Source organism: Rhinatrema bivittatum, chromosome 4 (assembly GCF_901001135.1).
Source record: "Rhinatrema bivittatum chromosome 4, aRhiBiv1.1, whole genome shotgun sequence".
NCBI lineage: Eukaryota > Metazoa > Chordata > Amphibia > Gymnophiona > Rhinatrematidae > Rhinatrema > Rhinatrema bivittatum.
This window is the reverse complement of record NC_042618.1, coordinates 384998324-385015864: the sequence shown is the minus strand read 5'-3', so window position 1 is coordinate 385015864 and position 17541 is coordinate 384998324. Positions and strand designations below refer to the sequence as shown.

Here is a 17541-nt window from a genome sequence, read left to right as displayed (position 1 = left end):
TTATTTTACAGTGAAAGCAAAAAGGAGGAGAGCACTGGTAAGAGAAAGTAAAATTGCTAAGTGGAAGAGCGTAGAAGGTCAGTAAGTCAGGTATTAGTAAGATAGTAAAGGCCATATCCATAACTTATCCCTGATTTTAGAGCTGTTTCTGAGCCCCCTCCACTTTGATCTACATTTGTGATTTATAGCTACATTAGGTTTGAGAAATTAACATAAACATAATTAGTACTGTTACACTTTGCCAGTGGAAAGCAAAATTGAAACAATTAATCTTAAAATATTTTTGTAGTTAACTTTTTGAGACGTGAAAGTAGCAAGGCTATTGAATGGTGAACAAAATCTTCAGAAAGTAAAAAAAAAAAAAAAAAGCTAATTTTCTTGTATTAAAATGATTAAATTGCATAGTTTATAATCAGAAGATGTTTATGGCATCTTTCTGAATCTGTGCATGTAACCAAGATGTTACAATTGCAATTGTGTAATCCTATGAATTTGTTATCTTGAAACTGGCAAGCACTTGCAATACTAGGAAATAGTCCATGCGTATTTAACTGGGATAATGTATAAATCTTTTTTTCAGACTGTTTTTCCCATTAATGCTAATACATTGATTTTGTGGCTTTCTTTCTGTAGCAATGTTACATACAGATACTCTGTGCTCAGAAGCTACCAAGAAGCAGATGATTTAGGCAATAGCACAACCAACAGACTACAGAATGATGATTCAGATGAGGTGATGCTAAATACCATTTTCTTACATAAGCTTTTGCCATTTCTGGGTATGATAATGCTTTTTCTGCAGTGGTATTGTCCATCATGTTTTTTAAGCAGAAACTATCAGATTTTCTTGGTCCTGTAGTTACAGTACAGATACTATATTAAAAAAAGACAACTTTTAAGGTGAGGGAGGTGGGGCAAGAAGACTAGGGAGGTCTTGTGGAATGGCCTCCCTGTAACTAGCTGATGTGCCAGATGAAAAAAGGGAAAAAAAGAAGAGGGTACAAAGATGAACAGACTATTTCTAAACTCATTCCATCTCCCAAAAAACCCCTCAATCATTTCTAAACATTAAATCACAATTCTTCTATCTCATTCCGATGGCTATGCTGTGGCAGGGGTTCAGTTGAAGGTAATTAACTATCTAGATTCCTATATTTAGTGTTTTAGTTTTTCAATTAGAAAAAACATTACTGTATTAGGGCAAAGTAAAGTAGCTAAGTTATAGTTAAGGTATGTGACTCTAGAAAGATTAAATGGATAAATTAATAAGTCATAGCAGTGTTAATCAGTATAAGCTGAATTTGTAGTAGACTAAGGAATACTTGCATGTCTGTTACGTGTTGTCACTTAAGCTAATCTGAAATGTTTGTTTGTTTTTTCAGGATCTTCTGGACTGACTGAAACCCAAAGTGTACCATTTGAACCATCTTGTTTTCCCAGCATGATGATTACATACTGAAGGTGCTGTAAAAGACAGAAACGGAAACAAATGATCTGTCACTAGTAGTTTAACAAATTAGGGCATCTGTTTTCTACGCCATTTTAAAATTGTCTGTTATGGGATAGCACACCAATTTTGCAGCAGACATTTCTGAGGGATTTAGGAGGCAATTTTCAAACTGTCTGCTAATATGCAAAGCCCACAAGTTCATTTTACCTGCAGACTTTACACCAAATTTCAAACGGAAAGTCCATATCCCCTGCTAAAGTCTCCCGAAAATGCAATTACAGAGAAGAAGCTAATGGGCCGAAATTCCTCTCCCCAACCTCTAGCTCAAACTCACTTCCCCCAACATTTATTCCTTCAGTGTGTTACCAGTAAATGAGACAGGAGAAAACTCCTCTGTCTTGTGCTGTGCAAATACCAAAATGGCACTAGCTGAACCCAGGGCATAGCACAGTGTGAAGTCAGCCATAGCCATTTAAATTTTAGTGCCAGCATAAGACAAGTGGGATTGAAACACTCTCCTGCCACATGTATCAGCAATATACCATTTGAAGTGATAAGTATTGGTGTGGGGGGAGGTTTGGAGGAGTTCTCCAGAGGAGACAGGGATGGCAAAATGGTCTTGCTTGTGGAGATTGAATTTTCCCAGGAGGATTGGGATTCTGCCAGGGAGGGGACTTGCTGGGTGGAGGTAAATGACAGTTACAGACAGGGGTCTTGGAGGTGACATGGATCTCAGATACCTTTCGCTTGAACACTCAGGAGAGTAAAGTGAAGATTTGAACACCTATTCATGGCCTGTTTTAGCTGACATATGAATACTAAAATTTAACTAGATCTTGGGAGATATAGTTTAGTTTTAGCATAATTGGCAGACTAACTCAAATCATCATGGTTATTGCATGTATTTTTCATGAGCTGCATAGCATGCACTTGAGTAAGTAGACCTCTAGGTAAGAGATTTTATCCCAGAACAAGCAGGATGAAAGTCCTCACATATGGGTGACGTCACTGGACGGAGCCCTATCACGGAAAACTTTCTGTCAAAGTTTCTAGAAACTTTTGACTGGCACACTGAGCCTACTGAGCATGCCCAGCATGCCATGATCCCTCGAGCCACAGGGGTCTCCCTTCAGTCCGTTTTTCCGCGCTGCAGTTAGCATCGCGGCGAAGGAGCCCCGTGTGATTTTTCTCACATAAAATACTAAGAGAAAAAAAGTTTTAAATTTCTCATTTCATCCCCTTCATAGGGGTCTCCCTGTCTTTACCGGCCAGTGAGTACTTGTCTTTTCCCAGTAGATTCTGGTTAAACAGAATTTTTATGTCAGAAGACCATCGACGGCTGTCTGACCTTCATAATGGCAACAGGTTTTAAAAAGTGCCCGAACTGCCCTCGCACTATGTCTATCACCAACCCGCATGTCAAGTGTGTGCTGTGCTTGGGTGAATCTCATAATGTGTCCTCCTGTCCACAATGTGCCGAAATGACGACCAAAGGCAGGTGAGCCCGTCAGAAGAAGATGGAACATCTCTTCCATATTCAATTAATACCATTGACGTCGACATCGACTCAGTCGTCTCCGGCTGGAGCGGCTAAAAATTAGTTTCCTAGCGTGTAGCAGATGGACTCAGAACCAATGGGTATAATGTACTCGTGCTAGCAGTTGGAGACGGATCAGATTTCAATCTGACGTCAGCCCCTAGTACATATACCCCTGCAGGAAGTGCAGATCCTCAGTATTTTCCGTCTCCATAGCAGTTAGGAGCTATCTGCACGCTCTCAGAGCGTTGGAACCAAATTTAAAGAAGAAAATTCTACTGAAGACGAGCCCCGCTCTCCTGCGGTGATACCCTCGGGTCCCTCCCCCAGTCGAGATTCCCGATGTGATTTCCATGATCCCTTGGAGGTGAGCCTCGGTCTGGCGGCCGAATCATGGCGGGACCTAGCCCCCAAAGGATCGGGCGCGGCATAGAGGCAGCCTCGGTCCGGCGGCCGAATCGCGGCGAGGACTTACAGCCCCCGAGCGAGAGGAGTTCGGGCGCAGCTGAGAGGCAGCGGGTGCACCCTCAAAAGCGGCGGTGAAGGTAGTTGCCCTCTCCCCCCACAGCCGGAGACCGCCCGGGTCGAGACCGGGAAGCGCTGAAGATAAGGTAAGGTAGAAATCTTTACTTGTGCCGGACTCCGAGGATTGAGGACGAGCGCAGGCCATCGGCCGAAGCCAGCGTCACCGGGTTGATTTGCCCTAGCAGGGCCAGACCCCGGCATTTCCAAGGGCCTTCCCACGTGGAGACCCTCCGAGGTAGTCGCCATCTTGCCCGCATGGTCGCCGTCGCCATCTTGGCCTTATTCTCGCCGTTCACATCGCCGCCCGGCTGAGCGCACAAAATTTACCTGTGCGCACAAACCTACTTCTGCGCATAACTTATACGCACAAGAACCCTTGGATGCATAAGCGGCGCACGCAAGTCCCGGTCGCACGGACTACGCGCACTCGACTACCCGCGCGCACATCCCGGGTTAAGCGCTTAGATACGCGCACAAACCCCGGCTAAGCGCACAGATATGCGTGCACGCGGCCAGGCGCTCCGGAGCGAAACATGTACGCGCAGGCAACCTCGACACCTCCAATAACGGAAGTAAAATCCCTAGGCCTCTGCTCAGCATGCCACCTCAGGGCCGCCCAGAGCCAGGAAGCCGATGCCTTATGCGCCCAATGCGAGGAGGCCCTGGGAGATCCACCACAGGCTCAGTCTCGCCCAGGGCCGGGGACTAGCTCTTCAGGGGGCTCCCTAGAACTAGCAACCCCCAGCGGGACTCCCTCTCAGCCGGAGGCTCCCAGGGAAGCAGCGCCACTCAATGTGGACCCCTAGTCTATTTCTTGGGTGGAACTCTTCAAGGGGATTCACGCCTTTGTCCGAATGCAAACGGATTCCCGGGCGGACCAACCACATAAGTCGCAGGAGGACCCCTATGCTCCAGGCCCCTCAAGACCTAGGCATAGGCTTTTACCGCCAAGTAGTCCCACCTTCGGGGATATGGACATCTCAGAAGAAGAAGTCGAACCCCTAGAAGAAGGAGAACTCCCCCCGGGGACAGAACCCCACCGAACCATGAGACTGTTCTTCACAAGGGAGGAGCTCCCGGATCTGGTCTCCCAATGCCTGGCGGAACTGGCGATTCCGGATTCAGAAACCCAGGGGGATCCCGAGGAGAACCCATTTCTGGAAGGCCTTCGACAGACCTCCTGTCATTTCCCGCTCTTGCGAGCCGCTCAACAGCTAATTGACCTGGAATGGAACACCCCAGAGTCTGCCTTTAAAGGGGGGCGGGCCTTGGCCAGCTTGTACCCCCTGGATCCAGCAACCAAAGACATGCTCGCTTGCCCTAGAGTGGATGCCATAGTCTGCGCAGTCTCCAAGCGCACCACCATTCCGGTAGAGGGAGGAGCAGCACTCAAGGACATGCATGACCGGCGGCTAGAAGCCATGCTTAAACAGTCATTTGACGTGGCCGCTATGTCTCTTCAGATTGCGGCCTGCTGCACCGTGGTGACACGTGCCTGCTTATCCCAGGCCAGGAACGGCACCCCAGGAGATATCCTGGACCCAGCGCTATCCTTTCTAACGGACGCAGCCTCAGACCTCGTACGCACAGTGGCCAGAGGAGTATCATCGGCGGTGGCGGCCAGGAGACAGCTCTGGCTCAGAAGCTGGTCGGCCGACCCATCTTCCAAAACACGCCTCACAAGGATGCCCTTCAAAGGACCACTTCTGTTCGGCAGCGATTTAGAAAAGATGGCGGGTAAATGGGGCGAATCCCCAGTGCCGCGCCTTCCGGAAGACAAGTCAAGGAGAGCCCAGCGACAGCCTTCCAGGGCCTCCAGGGGCAGAAGCTCGCAGCGCTTCAACCCATACAGGAGCAGCTACCAGGCGCCCCGCCCTCCGGGCAGGAACCAGTCCTTTCGGAACAAGCACAACAAGAGGGGAAACAGCTCGGGCTCAGGGCCCGGCCGCACTCCGCAATGAGAATCAGCCGACCCATCCAAGGGAAGCCATAGGGGGCAGACTGGCCCTATTCTAACAAAGATGGGTCGAGATAACTTCGGACAAGTGGGTCCTAGCCATCATCCGGGAAGGGTACTACCTGGATTTCATACGCACCCCCCCCGGACAAGCTTGTGGAGTCCCCCTGCCACGACCCCACCAAAAAGGCGGCAGTGGAAGTTACACTGGCCAGGCTACTGAACCTCGAGGCCATAACTCCGGTACCTCCTCAGGAGATAAACTCTGGTCATTATTCCATATATTTTCTCGTTGCCAAGAAAGAGGGAACGTTACGACCAATCCTGGACCTCAAATCCGTAAACAGATACCTGAAGGTCCCCCGCTTCCGCATGGAAACCCTGAAATCCGTAATAAAGGCAATACAGCCAGGAGAGTTCCTCACCTCCCTGGACCTGTCAGAGGCGTACCTGCACATCCCAATTCATCAGGAGCACCAGCGTTACCTACGTTTCAAGATCCTGGGCCATCACTACCAGTTCCGGGCCCTACCCTTCGGGCTAGCCACAGCACCACTGACGTTCACCAAGGTGATAGTGGTAGTGGCGGCAATACTGCGGAAGGAAGGAGTCCTCGTACATCCTTACTTGGACGACTGGCTGATCAGGGCAAAGTCACCAGAGGAAAGCATCCAATCAACCAACAGAGTCAAGTCTCTACTGGAGAGCCTCGGATGGGTGGTCAACACGAACAAGAGTTCCCTGCAGCCCTCACAATCGTTGGAGTACCTGGGGGTCCACTTCGACACCAAGGAAGACAAAGTCAGCCTGACTCCCACAAGGAGATCAAAACTGTGGAACTGGTTGCAATCCTTGATGAGCGACCCTCGCCCCACGGCATGGGATTACCTGCAGGCCCTAGGGCTGATGGCATCCACAATGGAAGTGGTCTCCTGGGCGAGGGCCCACATGAGGCCTCTACAACACTCACTGCTGTCCCATTGGAACCCACGGTCACACAATTACACCGTACGCTTAGCCCTCCCGGGCACAGTTCGTACCAAACTACACTGGTGGCTGCAGCCCAGCCACATGAACAGAGGCTCAAGACTATCATCCCCAACCTGGACTCTGCTAACTACAGATGCCAGCCTACGGGGATGGGGAGCACACTGCGAGGAATTAACCGTCCAAGGGCAGTGGAACACAGAAAAGGCAGGATGGAACATCAATCGCCTAGAAGCGCGGGCAGTCAGACTCGCCTCCCTGCGGTTCGCCCAAAGACTCCGAAGCAAAGCGGTCAGGGTGATGTCCGACAACGCCACAATGGTTGCCTACATCAACAGGCAAAGGGGAACCAGAAGCCAACAGGTGTCACTGGAGATAAACCCACTGATGGCATGGGCGGAAGCAAATCTACAGGAGATCTCTGCCGCCCACATCGCCAGGAAGGACAACATCACGGCGGACTTCCTCAGCAGAGAAAGTCTAGACCCAGGAGAATGGAAGCTGTCTCCCGCAGCCTTCCGGATGATAGTAAACCAGTGGGGAACACCGGAAATGGACCTTCTGGCGAACAGAACCAACGCCCAAATACCCAGATATTTCAGCCGCAAGCGGGATCTACAATCCCAAGGGATTGATGCCCTGGTGCAGGCCTGGCCACGGGGGACCCTACAATACGCCTTCCCACTGTGGCCCCTCTTGGGCGCAATCATCCACAAGATACAGCTACACAAGGGACTAGTTCTTCTGGTGTCCCCGGATTGGCCAAGAAGACCATGGTACGCAGACATGAGAAGACTGCTGGCAGGGAACTCTCTACCCCTGCCCCCTCTCAGGGACCTGCTACAACAGGGTCCGATCTTCCACGAGGACCCAGCTCAATTATCTCTTACGGTCTGGCCATTGAGAGGGCTCGCCTGAAGAAGAGCGGATACTCGGGGGCGGTAATAGACACCCTCCTCCAAGCACCAAGTTCTCCACATCATTAACATAAGGATCTGGAGAATATTTGAAGCCTGGTGCGAAGATCACGACATCAAGACATGTTCACTTAAAGTTCCCGTGATGCTGGAGTTCCTACAGAGTGGACTCCAGAAAGGACTGTCCCTCAACTCCATCAAGGTACAGGTGGCAGCACTGGCATGCTTCGGCACCAGGGGCGAGAGCGATAGCCTAGCCTCTCACCTGGATGTGTCACGTTTCCTGAAAGGAGTCAAACACATTCGTCCACCTCTGAAGTGGCCGGTACCTCTGTGGAACCTTAACCTTGTCTTGGACTTCCTATCTGGAACCACCTTCAGACCTCTTCAAGGGCTATCACTCCATCAGCTGACCCTGAAGATTGTCTTCCTACTGGCAGTTTGTTCAGTGTGACGCATCTCTGAACTACAAGCGCTGTCTTGCCGTGAACCCTTTCTTAGGTTCACTCCAGGATCCATCCAGCTGCGTACGGTACCGCCATTCCTTCCCAAAGTGGTCTCCCACTTCCATCTGAACCAGACCATCTCGCGCCCGTCGGCGGGAGCCCTGAAGAATTCGGAAGAAGCCCGTGGTCTGCGTCACCTCAACGTTAGCAGAATCCTTTCCAGATACCTGGAAATGTCAGAACCCGTACGGAAGACGGACCACCTTTTCATCCTTCACTGCGGGAAAAGACTAGGGGAAGCAGCCTCGCGGGCAACCATAGCCCGATGGATCAAGGAAGTCATCAAGGCGGCCTACGTAGAAGCAGGGAAACCTCCGCCTCTACAGATCAAGGCCCATTCGACCAGAGCCCAGGCAGCATCCTGGGCAGAAACAAGAATGATGTCACCCGCCGAGATTTGCAGGGCGGCGACATGGTCCTCCATCCATTCCTTCTCCAGATTCTACCGTCTGGATGTTCAGGCCCGGGAGGACACGGCTTTTGCAAGGGCAATACTGAGTGGGTCACAGGCAGCCTCCCACCCGGTTCGGAAGTAGCTTTTATACATCCCATTGGTTCTGAGTCCATCTGCTACACGCTAGGAAATGGAGAAATTACTTACCTGATAATTTTGTTTTCCTTAGTGTAGACAGATGGATTCAGCAGCCCGCCCTTGGCTGCCGTCACGCATGGTATTGCAAATGATTCAAGGATAAGCCTCCTTTTCGTTTACCTAGGTCTCCACCTGGCTGGGTGTCGACGCTTTCCGGTTGAGCGCCCTGGCGGTCTCCAGCTATACTCAATCGACCAGTTCAAATTAATCCAGTTAATCAAGTTATAACGTTTATATAGTTACGAAGTTATACAAGTTAATCAAATTAACCAATCGGTCAGTCAAACATATATCCACAATGCTTTGCAAGGAAGAATACTGAGGATCTGCACTTCCTGCAGGGGTATATGTACTAGGGGCTGACGTCAGATTGAAATCTGATCAGTCTCCAACTGCTAGCACGAGTACACTATACCCATTGGTTCTGAGTCCATCTGTCTACACTAAGGAAAACAAAATTATCAGGTAAGTAATTTCTCCATTATTCGAAAGCGTCATCCTGATGGCTCTGGTGACCGATTATCACCGACTCCATCCCGGTCATCGGTCAAAATCTACATAGGTGCTTGAGAAGAAAAGCACCGAACATCAGGAAAAGCATCGCCATCATCGGACGTTGCCACCCGATGTCGTGTCGATGCCAAGGGAACCATTGCTGAAAAGGTCTCGAGTGGAAGAGCATTCAGTGCCCTCGATGCCTCTCACTCCAAGGCGTTCCCCACCAGTAATGGTGCCGGGTACCGAGCCACCACAGGGACCAGTGGAAGTGCCAGTTCCACCTTCTCTGCCACCCCCTATAGCTGCTCTGACCTCACCAGCTATACGGGAGGAACTGGATGGTTTTATCTGCCAGGCAGTTAGACGCTCTCCGAGACCTTCAACCATCAATGCCATCTGAGCCGATACCCATGCCGATGCCGGCACCGAGGCCAATGCCGACACCGGACCTTTCAATCTTCGCACCAATCCTTTCGAAGCTCGATGCCCTCATCGGTGCTCTCCCGATACAACCAACGACACTGCAAACACTGATCCCTGTGAGTGAAGACGATGCCCCCAGGGTTTCTCCCATGCCTGAACCTGTTCCAGGGCCATCTGGGATTTCTCGACCAAGAATTCTGGTGTCTCCATCGATGACTTTTTCTCCTCCATTGATGCCATCGATGCCTTTGTTCATGCTTCACTCTACTCCCCCAAGACGCTCTTCATCAGACACCTGGGAGGAGGGTGACACGGATTCCTCATCAGAAGATATACTGTCTGAGCCATCCCCACCTGAAGAAAGGAGGAAGTCACTTCCAGAGGACCTCTCCTTTTCAAACTTTATAAAGGAGATGGCTGATACCATTCCTTTTCAAATAGTAGCAGAAGAGGACACCAGGCAGAAGACCCTGGAAATTCTGCAGTTTGTGGATCCTCCTAAGGAGGTTTTAGCAATTCCAGTCCATGAAGTTCTGGTTGACCTACAACACAGACTGTGGGAGCACCCATGTTCAATCCCACCGGTGAACAAGAGGATGGATGCCACCTACCTAGTTCGGTATATTCCAGGTTACCAAAAGGCCCAACTCCCAAACTATTCTGTGGTGGTAGAATCTGCCCAGAAGAAGTCAAAGAGGATACGTCCCCTTTCATCGACACCTCCTGGCAAAGAACAAAAGTTCTTAGACACTCTGGGCAGAAAGGTCTTTCAAGACTCAATGCTTGTTTCCAGGATAGCATCATATCAATTATATATGACTCAGTATCAGTGCAATCTCTGGAAGCAGATGCAACAACTGTCTGAGACTTTACCTCAACAATATCAAGACTCAGTAAATGACATCATACACAAGGGCCTAGAAGCAGGCAAACATGAAGTCCATGCAGCTTATGATAGTTTTGAAACCTCGTCCAGGATGGCTGCAACTGGAATCAGTGCACGTAGGTGGGCCTGGCTGAAGGCCTCTGACCTTAGGCCTGAGGTTCAGGAAAAGCTAGCAGAATTGCCTTGTGCTGGTAACAACCTTTTGGGGGGCAAGGTTCAGGATGCAGTGGCACAATTAAAAGAACACTCTGAAACTCTGTGCCAGCTCTCTGCCATTCCAACAGAAACACCATACGTGGAACAGTATGAAAAGACTCCAGAAAACCCTATTACCGATCACAGAGATATTATCCACCAGCACCCCGTGGTAGGGCATGTAGACCAGCACAGAGAAGTCAGCCTAGGCAACCAAGAGCGCCTAGGCCTCAACCTAGATTTATTAGAAATGTAGATAGCAGGGTGGCTGGTGGATGTGAGGACCGCCTTGTAACTTGCCTGCCTGGTGCGAAGGTGGCAGACCTCACGCATCACCTAGATAAGATTATAGACAGTGCTGGGGAGGAGCCGGCTGACGTGGTACATGTGGGCACCAACGACATAGGAAAATGTGGGAGAGAGGTTGTGGAAGCCAAATTTAGGATTTTAGGTAGAAAGCTGAAATCCAGAACCTCCAGGGTGGCATTCTCTGAAATATTTCCTGTTCCACGTGCAGGTCCCCAGAGGCAGGCAGAGCTCCAGAGTTTCAATGCGTGGATGAGACTATGGTGCAGGGAAGAGGGATTTAGCTTTGTAAGGAACTGGGGAAACGTTTGGGATAAAGGGAGACTTTTCTGAAAGGATGGGCTCCACCTTAACCAGAGTGAAACCAAGCTGCTGGCACTAACTTTCAAAAAGGAGATAGAGCAGCTTTTAAACTAGAACAAGGGGGGAAAGCAGACAGTCACTCAGCAGTGCATGGTTCGGAGAAATGTATCCTTGAAGGATATTAATGAAACAGGAGAGTTAGGGCATCCCAACAGAGAGGTTCCATTAAAAGCAAACATAGTCCATATGCCTATATGTAAAAAATCACCGAAGCTAATCATTTCTGAATTATCCCAACAACTGAAAAGCAGGTTGTTAAAACAAACTAAAAACACACTTTGCAATGTCTGTATGCCAATGCCAGACGTCTAAGAAGTAAGATGGGAGAGTTAGAGTGTATAGCAGCAAATGATGAGATTGACATAATTGGCATCACAGAGACTTGGTGGAAGGAGGAAAACCAATGGGATAATGCTATATCAGGGTACAAATTATATTGCAATGATAGGAAGGAACAACTTGGAGGGGGTGTGGCACTTTATGTCCGGGAGGGTATAGAGTCCAACAGGATAAAGATCATACAAGAGACTAAATGCCCAGTAGAATCTATATGGGTAGAAATCTCATGTGTGTTGGGTTAGAGAATAGTGATAGGAGTATACTATCATCCACCTGGACAAAATGGTCAGGCAGATGATGACATGCTAAGAGAAATCAGGGAAGCAAACCAATTTGGCAGTGCAATGATAATGGGAGATTTCAATTACCCCAATATTGACTGGGTAAATGTAACATCAGGACTTGCTAGAGACATAAAGTTCCTGGATGTAATAAATGATTGCTTCATGGAGCAATTGGTTCAGGAACCACAAGAGAAGGAGCTATTTTAGATTTAATTCTTAGTGGAACGCAGGATTTGGTGAGAGAGGTAACAGTGGTGGGGCCACTTGGCAACAGTGATCATAACATGATCAAATTTAAACTAATAACTGGAAGGGGGACAATAAGTAAATCTGCAGCTCTAACACTAAACTTTCAAAAGGGAAACTTTGATAAAATGAGGAAAATAGTTTAGAAAAAATTGAAAGGTGCAGCTGCAAAGGTTAAAAGTGTTCAACAGGCTTGGACATTGTTTAAAAATACAATCCTAGAGGCGCAGTCCATATGTATTCCACACATTAAGAAAGGTGGAAAGAAGGCAAAACGATTACCGTCATTGTTAAAAGGTGAGGTGAAAGAGGCTATTTTAGCCAAAAAAAACATCCTTCAAAAATTGGATGAAGGATCCATCTGAAAAAAATAGGATAAAACATAAGCATTGTCAAGGTAAGTGTAAAACATTGATAAGACAGGCGAAGAGAGAATTTGAAATGAAGTTGGCCATAGAGGCAAAAACTCATAATAAAAACATTTTTAAATATATCCGAAGCAAGAAACTTGTGAAGGAGTCTGTTGGACCATTAGATGACCGAGTGGTTAAAGGGGCTCTTAGGGAAGATAAGGCAATTGCAGAAAGACTAAATGAATTCTTTGCTTCTGTGTTTACTAATGAGGATGTTGGGGAGATACCAGTTCCGGAGATGGTTTTCAGGGGTGATGAGTCATAAGAACATAAGAACCTAAGAACATAAGACCAACTGAACGAAATCACTGTGAACATGGAAGATGTAGTAGGTCAGATTGACAAACTAAAGGGCAGCAAATCACCTGGACCAGATGGTATGCATCCTAGGGTACTGAAGGAACTCAAAAATGAAAATTCTGATCTATTAGTTAAAATTAGTAACCTGTCATCCATTGTACCTGAAGACTGGAGGGTGGCCAATGTAACCCCAATATTTAAAAAAGGCTCCAGGTGTGATCCGGGTAACTATAGACCTGTGAGCCTGACTTCAGTGCCGGGAAAAATAGTGGAAACTATTCTCAAGATAAAAATCGTACTGCATATATAAAGACATGGTTTAATGGAACACAGTCAACATGGATTTACCCAAGGGTAGTCTTGCCTAACAAATCTGCTTCATTTTTTTGAAGGGGTTAATAAACATGTGGATAAAGGTGAACCAGTAGATGTAGTGTATTTGGATTTTCAGAAGGCGTTTGACAAAGTCCCTCATGAGAAACTTCTAAGAAATCTAAACAGTCATGGGATAGAAGGCGATGTCCTTTCGTGGATTAGAAACTGGTTAACAGACAGGAAACAGAGTAGGATTAAATGGTCAATGTTCTCAGTGAAAAAGGGTAAACAGTGGAGTGCCTCAGGGATCTGTACTTGGACCGATGCTTTTCAATATAATATATAAATGATCTGGAAAGGAATACGACGAGTGAGGTTATCAAATTTGCAGATGATACAAAATTATTCAGAATAGTTAAATCACAAGCGGACTGTGATACATTACAGGAGGACCTTGCAAGACTGGAATATTGAGCATCCAAATAGCAGATGAAATTTAATGTGGACAAGTGCAAGGTGTTGCATATAGGGAAAAATAACCCTTGCTATAGTTACATGATGTTAAGTTCCATATTAGGAACTACCACCCAGGAAAAAGATCTAGGCATCATAGTGGATAATACTTTAAAATCGTCGGCTCAGTGTGCTGCAGCAGTCAAAAAAGCAAACAATGTTAGGAATTATTAGAAAGGGAATGGCTAATAAAACGGAAAATGTCATAATGCCTCTATATCACTCCATAGTGAGACCGCACCTTGAATAATGTGTACAATTCTGGTCGCCGTATCTCAAAAAAGATATTGTTGCAATGGAGAAGGTACAGAGAAGGGCAACCAAAATGGTAAAGGGGATGGAACAGCTCCCCTATGAGGAAAGGCTGAAGAGATTAGGGCTGTTCAGCTTGGAGAAGAGAAAGCTGAGGGGGCAATATGATAGAGATCTTTAAGATTATGAGAGGTCTTGAACGAGTAGATGTGACTCGGTTATTTACACTTTCGAATAATAGAAGGACTAGGGGGCATTCCATGAAGTCAGCAAGTAGCACATTTAAGACTAATCGGAGAAAATTCTTTTTCACTCAACGCAGAATAAAGCTCTGGAATTTACCAGAGGATGTGGTTAATGCAGTTCTTGGAGGAGAAGTCCATTAACGGCTATTAATCAAATTTACTTAGGGAATAGCCACTGCTATTAATTGCATCAGTAGCATGGGATCTTCTTAGTGTTTGGGTAATTGCCAGGTTCTTGTGGCCTGGTTTGGCTTCTGTTGGAAACAGGATGCTGGGCTTGATGGACCCTTGGTCTTGACCCAGCATGGCAATTTCTTATGTTAACCTCCGCCTCAGATGGGCCCTGCATCAGGATTTTGAGAACCTGCCAAAGGACAGCAGCCACTCCACCAACCCGATCCCAAATCTACCAGTGGGAGGTCGGGTCTCTTTCTTTTAACCCAATTGGTCAAACATCACAACAGATCAGTGTGTACTATCCATTATAACACACGGTTACCAACTGGATTTTCTCACAGTACCAAAAGACTCTCCACCAAAGCCTCTTTGGATACACAAAGATCATATCACTCTCCTGAACACAGAATTATCCACCCTTCTGAGAGCCAGGGCCGTGGAACCAGTTCCCCGACCTCAGCAGGGCAAAGGATTCTACTCCCGTTATTTCCTCATTCCAAAGAAAACAGGAGGCATACGTCCCAATTTAGGCCTCCGCAATCTCAACAAATTTCTACAGAAAGAAAAATTCAGGATGGTCTCCTTAGGCACCATGCTTCCCTTTCTTCAAGCAGGAGACTGGCTCTGTTCTCTGGATCTACAAGACGCTTACGCTCACATTCCAATATTCCCTCCTCATTGCTAGTTTCTGCGTTTCCTGGTGGGTCATCAGCATTTTCAATACCGGGTTCTACCATTCGGACTTGCCTCAGCACCCAGAGTATTCACAAAGTGCCTAGCGGTAGCAGCGGCTAATTTGCACAAAGAAAGTGTACACGTTTTTCCTTACCTGGACGACTGGCTTATCAGAAGCCAGTCAAAGCAAGCAGCTCTCACCTCAGGCTCACAATCAATCTGCTCCACTCATTGGAATTCCTAATCAGCTACCAAAAATCCCACCTCATGCCATCTCACCTACTGCAATTCATCGGAGCAGAGTTGAACATCATAATATCAAGAGGCTTCCTCCCAGAGGACCGGGCAGAGACACTCTCCTCATTAGCGAAATCTCTGCGCACAAACAGGCGACAGCACATCAGTTTCTAACTCTGCTCGACCACATGGCCCCCACAGTTCATGTCACTCCTATGGCCAGATTAGCCATGGGAATAACCCAGTGCACATTAAGATCACAGTGGATACAAGCCATTCAACCACTGTTGTCTCCGATTCAAATAACCCACCAACTACGTTCATCTCTCCTCTGGTGGGCGAACAACTTGCGCACAGGCCTACCCTTCCAACAACCAGTTCCGCAAGTAACTTTAAATACAGATGCATCCACCTTAGGTTGGGGAACACACATAGGCAATCTCTAAACTCAAGGTACTTGGACAAAACTCGAAGCAACATTTCAAATCAATTTCCTGGAGCTTCAAGCTATACTTTATGCTCTACATGCGTTCAAGGACTGCCTTTCACACAAGACTGTTCTTATACAGACAGACAACACGGTAGCCATGTGGTACCTGAACAAACAGGGAGGTACGGGCACGTATCTCCTTTGTCAAAAAGCTGCACAGATTTGGGACTGGGCCCTCACGCATTCCATGTTTCTCCAGGTCACTTATCTAGCAGGCATCCACAACGTTGTTGCAGATTGCCTCAGTCGTCAGTTCCATCCCCCCAAGTGGTCCTTGGATCCTTTGGTAACGACCAGAATATTCCAATGCTGGGGCCAACCAACCATAGTCCTCTTTGCATCCGAACTGAATCACAAAGTGGACAAATTCTGCTCCCTATACCAGCGGACCAGCAAGTGCGCCAGGGACGCCTTTGCTCGCCCCTGGAATTTAGGCCTTCTATACGAGTATCCCCCAATACCACTAATAACCAAAACTCTAGTAAAGCTACAAATGGACAAAGGGTTAATGATACTCATAGCCCCATATTGGCCTCAACAAGTGTGGTTTCCCATACTTCTCGACCTCTCGATCAGAGAGCCAATTCACCTGGGTACAGCAACCACTCTCATAACTCAGGATCAGTGCAGGTTGCGCCATCCCAACCTTCAATTCCTATCTCTAACAGCCTGGATGTTTAAAGCTTGATCCTGCAACCACTCAATCTTTCAACTAATGTGTCTCAAATGCTGGTAGCTTCACTTAAACCTTCCACATGAAAAACTTATCAGTCTAAGTGGAAACTATTCTCCACGTGGTGTGCACAGAAAAGTATTGACCCCTTTTCCTACCCCACATCTTCTTTATTAGACTATCTCTGGCACCTTTCAGACTCTGATCTCCAGACAACGTCAGTAAGGGTATATTTAAATGCTATCTCAGCTTACCATATCATTACCGATATCAGTGCAACCCCTTGTCAGTAGATTTATGAGAGGTTTAATTTACCTTAAACCCCCGTTACAGCCACCAGTCATAGAATGGGACCTTAATGTAGTACTAACAAGACTCATGCGTTCTCCTTTTGAACCCATGGATTCCTGCAATATTAAATCTCTTACATGGAAAGTTCTCTTCTTAGTAGCTATTAAATCTGCTAGAAGGGTAGTGAGTTACAAGTACTTGTCACATACTCACCCTATACAAGGTTCTTACATGACTGAGTGGTACTCCGTACTCACCCTAAATTCCTTCCCAAGCTAGTTAAGGAATTCCACTTGAATCAGTCCATAGTTTTGCCCACATTCTTCCCACGACCTCACTCTCACCAAGGTGAGAGGGTTTTGCACACCTTAGACTGTAAACGTGCTCTTGCATGTTACCTAGACCGCACTGCAGTCCATAGGAAATCCACTCAACTCTTTGTTTCTTTTGATAAAAACAAACCGGGTAAAGCAGTGGGCAAACAAACTCTCTCTAACTGGCTTGCAGATTGTATAGAGTTCTGCTATGAAAAAGCAGACCTTCCTCTCCAAGGGCGAGTAAAGGCACACTCAGTAAGAGCAATGTCAAATTCAGTAGCACACTATCGTTCAGTACCAATAGCTGACATATATGTAAAGCTGCAACATGGAGTTCTCTTCACACCTTTACAGCTCATTATTGTCTGGACAAGGAAGGACGACAAGATTCAGCCTACGGACAATCTGTCTTAAAGAACTTTCCAGCGTAATCCCAACTCCTTCCGCATCTAACCTACTGTGATTTCAGGCTGCCTCATTTTTTCCAACAGTACACCAGTTGTGCCTGTTGCACAAGTTGTTTGCTGTTGGTCCAATACAAGAATGACTAAGTCTGTAGCTTGCTAATCACCCATATGTGAGAACTATCATCTGGCTTGTCCTGGGATAAAGCAAAATTGCCTACCTGTAAT

The 17541-nt window shown here is 47.2% G+C and overlaps 1 protein-coding gene across 2 annotated transcripts in view; it reads left to right on the top strand.

The window, feature by feature from the left end:
• The window catches only part of LOC115091101 (sortilin-like), a 109202-nt gene that overhangs the window by 80539 nt on the left and 11122 nt on the right, over positions 1–17541 (top strand). For both annotated transcript variants that reach the window (XM_029600996.1, XM_029600995.1), the window contains 2 exons: positions 634–733; positions 1383–1461. In XM_029600996.1, the coding sequence (XP_029456856.1) occupies positions 634–733; positions 1383–1397 (115 nt within the window). In that variant the 3' untranslated portion in view covers positions 1398–1461. The remainder of the gene's footprint in view (positions 1–633; positions 734–1382; positions 1462–17541) is intronic.